The sequence below is a fragment of the Lactuca sativa genome, chromosome 9 (genome assembly GCF_002870075.4).
Source record: "Lactuca sativa cultivar Salinas chromosome 9, Lsat_Salinas_v11, whole genome shotgun sequence".
Classification (NCBI taxonomy): domain Eukaryota; kingdom Viridiplantae; phylum Streptophyta; class Magnoliopsida; order Asterales; family Asteraceae; genus Lactuca; species Lactuca sativa.
This window is the reverse complement of record NC_056631.2, coordinates 50,874,533-50,879,343: the sequence shown is the minus strand read 5'-3', so window position 1 is coordinate 50,879,343 and position 4,811 is coordinate 50,874,533. Positions and strand designations below refer to the sequence as shown.

Genomic DNA, 4,811 nt, shown 5'->3' with positions numbered 1-4,811 from the left:
AAAAATAAAAAATATCTCAATTGGTATCAGAGTATTAATTAAAACGTAACTAGAAACTTTGATAATTTCTAGCCGTAAACTTAAAAGATAAGTGTTAATTGTGAAGTGTCAATCAGCGTACTTTAGTATAAATACATAAATTATATAGATGAACTACAACATAATTTGATGCCCAAAAAACACATACATATTTTTTTCAAATTCATTTTACACATGATGGGAGCATGGTAGCTTTTTGAATTCAAGATCAATTATCGAATTGATTGTTGAATCCTGAAGATGTTTTCTGATTTGGTACTCATTTTGTTCAAAAATATATACAATTTCAATTTTAGTGTCCTTCTATTTCGTTAAATTCATGTTCGATTACTATTGTCGTAACAACCCACCTCATCCCTCCTTATCCCACATCCACCCCCACCCACCCTCACCCGCTCACCCTCAACCCACTGCTACCCACCCATAACTTGGGTTTACAAAATCCAATCAACACTATCATTTTGTAATTATTCCATTTTCTAGTTTCTTGTTAGTTCGTTAATTTTAAGCCGATGAATAAGTTACCAAAGAAATTGTATTTATTTGGGATATATTTCTCATGCTTGGTTTTCCTAACATATATTATTAAAAATTTAAAACATGTATGTCCTTGGAGATTCACAAAGGCCCAACTCGAGGTCAAATTTTCTAGTGTCGCAACTTATATGGTTATTTTTATAATTGAGCACAAAGAAGATATTAAATCACATTAAAGTTGATGGGACAACCTTTTTTAAGATCTCCATACCTTGACAAGATGCATAAATATATAAAAATGTCATTAGCAAAGTACAATCAACACAATTTCAAGCACATAAACTATGAACATAAAACCCACCTAATCAGCCAAAAGTCCACAATGATATCTCATCATATACCCTACTAAAAACCAAATTACCAAATCATCCACAAACATATAATTGTCATCACCAAGTAAGCAACGCAACCAAATAAAAATAAAAAATAAAAATATGATCTTCAAAGAAAGTAAAATCAAAGTTAGAAGAAACAATACCTACTACACCAATGCAATGCTACTCTCGCCACCTGGCGGCTTGCGAACGCCACCTAGATAGTCTCTAGATTCCGCTTTCCCATCAGCAAATATATCACTCCCACTCATCTCCCTAAGCTTAGCTGAACTCAATGACTTTTCATTACTTGCAGGAGCTTCATCTCCTTTGAAAATATTGTTTCCAGAAAGTTCTGTAAACTTTTGGGATGGAATCTTCTTTGCTGTTTTCACCATGGAATCTTCAGGGTTTGGGGCAGATTCACCAATGCTTATGGTTTCTCTTAGGGCAAGTGCTCGGGCAGCTAACGGGCGGGGTTGGATTTCAGGTGGTGGTGCGAATATGTTATGGCCACTGAGTTCTTTGTTTTTTGCATCTGAGATTTGTTTTTTCAATCTTGCTTCTGATTCACTGTCTAGTGTTCCTGTTAGTTCACGCTGTTTGGCTTCAGAAAGAGCTTTTTTTGGAGACACTGATTCTTCTTCTCCGAATGATATGTGGCTGATTCCAGCAACTGTTTGCTGTTTAAAAGAAGAAAAAAAGTAAGAATCTGTGATTTTTGAGGGATTGAGAGTGTAAATTGTAAAAAAGTGAAATAGATTTACCTGATACATTCGTAATCCAGTTTTATTAGTTGGAGTTGGGTTTGATGGATCTGTTTCTTCAATGTTATTCTCTCCACCAGCTGCGAATATGCCACTTCCTGTTATCTCCTTCAACTTGTATCCTGAAACAGGTTTCCTGTAATGAAAATCAGAAATGGAATTTAGTAAACATTTAAGATGAAAAAGCTTCTGAAATTGACAATGGAGAGAAAATAGTTGGACAGTGTAATTGTCAAAGATCCTTTCACATCCAATCAATCAATTCATGTAGAAGAAGTTAAAAAGGCAAAATCACGAGTTATCTTAGCACTTTAAATTTCAAATCTTGCATTAGATTTGGTGTTTAGGTTTCCATTTCGATCTGACATGTTATCCGATCCTAGAAGCATTAAAACTAAAAAATTACAGAGATTCATTGTTGAAGGTTTGAAGGTTCGACAGTGTGATAAATTAAGATCTGCTGTGAACTCTTCGGTTGCAGATCTTTATATGTAGCAAGGGGATTACGAGAATCAGTGATATGGATCATAAGTGATAAATAGAAATAAGTATCGTTGAGAATTTATTTGACAATTTTCGATTACTGCAACAAAAAATTATAAATAAACAAGGCTTTTTTTCAAACAAAAATGATTTGAAACAGGAACAAATAGATCTCGTACCTTTTGTTCAAACTCTCGACTTCTTCATCTGTAACCTGACCTCCAAACACAACCTTACTGATCCCATCTGAAGGCTGTAGTTCATTTAATCAGATTTTTTTTCCCAAAATAAACTTAGAAAACATATAATCGTGAAACGGAAACATTTTTACAGTAATTTGTGTATACCTGATGAGACCGAGCGGAGGAGCGGGCAGCTGAGGCAGCGGAGCCGGTAGCCGGTGAATCAGCTGCGGGATTTTCCGACCAGGTTAACAGATCTGCCGTTGAAGTGTGAGGTTTTCTCACCGGCGTGTTCCTCTCCATTTCTCTTTGCCTAATTCGAGATTGTTCTACACAGTTCTTCCTGTTTCTCCAACAAATGCACTTCAAAAACACCAAAAAGTGAAAGATCCGATTCTTCAATGCGACGTCGTGGTGCTATATACACAATATGATATATATCTATTTGTGTGTGTGTGTGTGTGTTTTGGAACTTGAAAGCTACGATTACAAAGTAGCAGTGGTGGCAAAGTGAGCTGCCCTGTTCTTTAAAACCCGTTCGAGTGGATTCGAAGTCTCTCTCTTTCTCTCTCTAAAACAAACTTTCCATCTCATACCCTATCTCTAATTAAGAAGTCAAAATTGTATCCTTTTGGTCCCTCAAGTTTCCATTATTTTATTTCCGGTACCTGAATATTATTCACACTTATGTACAAAGCCGTTTTCTACCAAGTAAGTTTTTAATATGCTATAAAAATTTATCAATTTATTTATGTATTTATAAATTGGTTAAATATTCATTTTATTGCATATATTAGTAAAAATTTGATAACAAGCATGGTTTTATAAACTGGTAATAAATTAATAATCACTCCTATATATGAATTGATCAAAACTTATAACTTGCATTCATATTTTATTAACATATTTATAAGTGTATGTAATTATTACATAATAAGAGATAAAGGAGTACCTATAAGTTATAACTTGAAACTTTACTTAAAAGAAACAACATAACTCATGTGTGATATCTTAAGAAGATTTTGCAAAACATTCGTAGATTGTTGGTTTGTTAACTTAGCGGCTTAATTTATACCATAATTGTGTAGGATTTTTCTTGAAGTGATAGAAAATGTGACATGGAATGAAACTTCGGGGGCATTTATTTCAATTGTAGAATTTTAAGGGATCATAAATGAAATTACTAAATTATCTAGTTTTGTTTCATATATATGAAGAACTAAATTTGAATTTTGTTCCGCCTCTAATGGGGCTTACGGGGGAAGCATGTGCGTCTCATTGGAGTGGCACGTGCCTGTGCCAGATTTGTGTGCCCACCAGCAATGTAAAATAAAATATTAATTTTAAATTTCTTATAGTGCCCTTAAAGTTAAATTTCTTGAATTAAATCAAAAGAAATCAATTATTTTTTTTATATATTTGTAGTTAATTGTCTTCAAAAATTAAGTTGCAAATAAATCAAAATTTTAAGGTAATTCAAGATTATATTTTGGCTTACATGTAAGACTTTATTTTGTTTGACAAGAAAAAAAAATAGTTTGAAATATAGTGAGTCAAAATTTTAAGATTATGGCTTTAATTATATTTATGGTTTTACGATGAGCGTATGTTCGTTATCACTAAGTTGAAGGGATTGAAATTCATCTGAAAAGAAACGGTCAATCGCATTTTAGGAGGAGATCCCAAGAATATTTTATAATGCCCAAGTGAGTAGGTATTTGAAAATAAAATTTAGTGTAGATGGAGAGTGGGAAACAGTGGATCTTATGCATGACATGGAGGTAGGTATTTACAGTTGATGAAAGAGACGATGTGGTGGTGGGCTACAACATATCCTATATATCGGTGGTATTATTAAGGTAACCTTTATCATTAACTGTAAATACATACCTCCATGTCAAATGTCAGAGGTACACGATATCCATATTATGTTCTTTGTGTGGACCTTAATGAAGTCTTTTGCGTAATTGCACTCCATGTATTAAATAATGAGTCTTATAGGGTTGGTATCTCCATTAACAATATACATATTCGAATTTGGTAACATGACAAAAAAATCAAACGAAAAATAAACCCTAGTCTTATGGTTTTAATTTATTCTTTAAAAATTAAAGATTTTCCATTAAAAAAATAAGATGCGAGACCAGAAAGAAACATATTACAAACGTATAATTTTTCTCAAAAAAATACTTTTAAAAAAGACATATTACATATTACAAACCCTAAATTGCAAAAAATGTCCCTATTATATGCAAAAATTTTAGGTTTTAGTCAAAACCCCGAGTTTTTTGGATTCATGGTTCTTTTGAAGCGGTTTGTATGTAGAATTGGTCCCCGAATTTAACTTCCGTTAAGTTGTTGTTGTTAACCTCCTCATGTACCTCCCACATGAGGGTATATTTGTCTTTTCACTTCTAAGAAACCATTTTTGCACCTAAAAAAAATATATCCCCATTTAAAAAAAATTCTTATTTATTTATTTTAATAAT

At 32.8% G+C, this 4,811-nt stretch overlaps 1 protein-coding gene across 1 annotated transcript; it reads right to left on the bottom strand.

Annotated features, from left to right (window-relative positions):
- Positions 1-881: 881 nt before the first annotated feature.
- LOC111921262 (uncharacterized) lies at positions 882-2,900 on the bottom strand. Its single transcript, XM_023916836.3, has 4 exons — positions 2,488-2,900; positions 2,320-2,393; positions 1,658-1,793; positions 882-1,573 (listed from the first exon to the last, which is right to left on the bottom strand). The coding sequence occupies exons 1-4, from the start codon at positions 2,623-2,625 to the stop codon at positions 1,058-1,060; spliced, it is 864 nt and encodes a 287-aa protein (XP_023772604.1). The 5' UTR covers positions 2,626-2,900; the 3' UTR covers positions 882-1,057.
- Between the last annotated feature and the right edge of the window lie 1,911 nt (positions 2,901-4,811).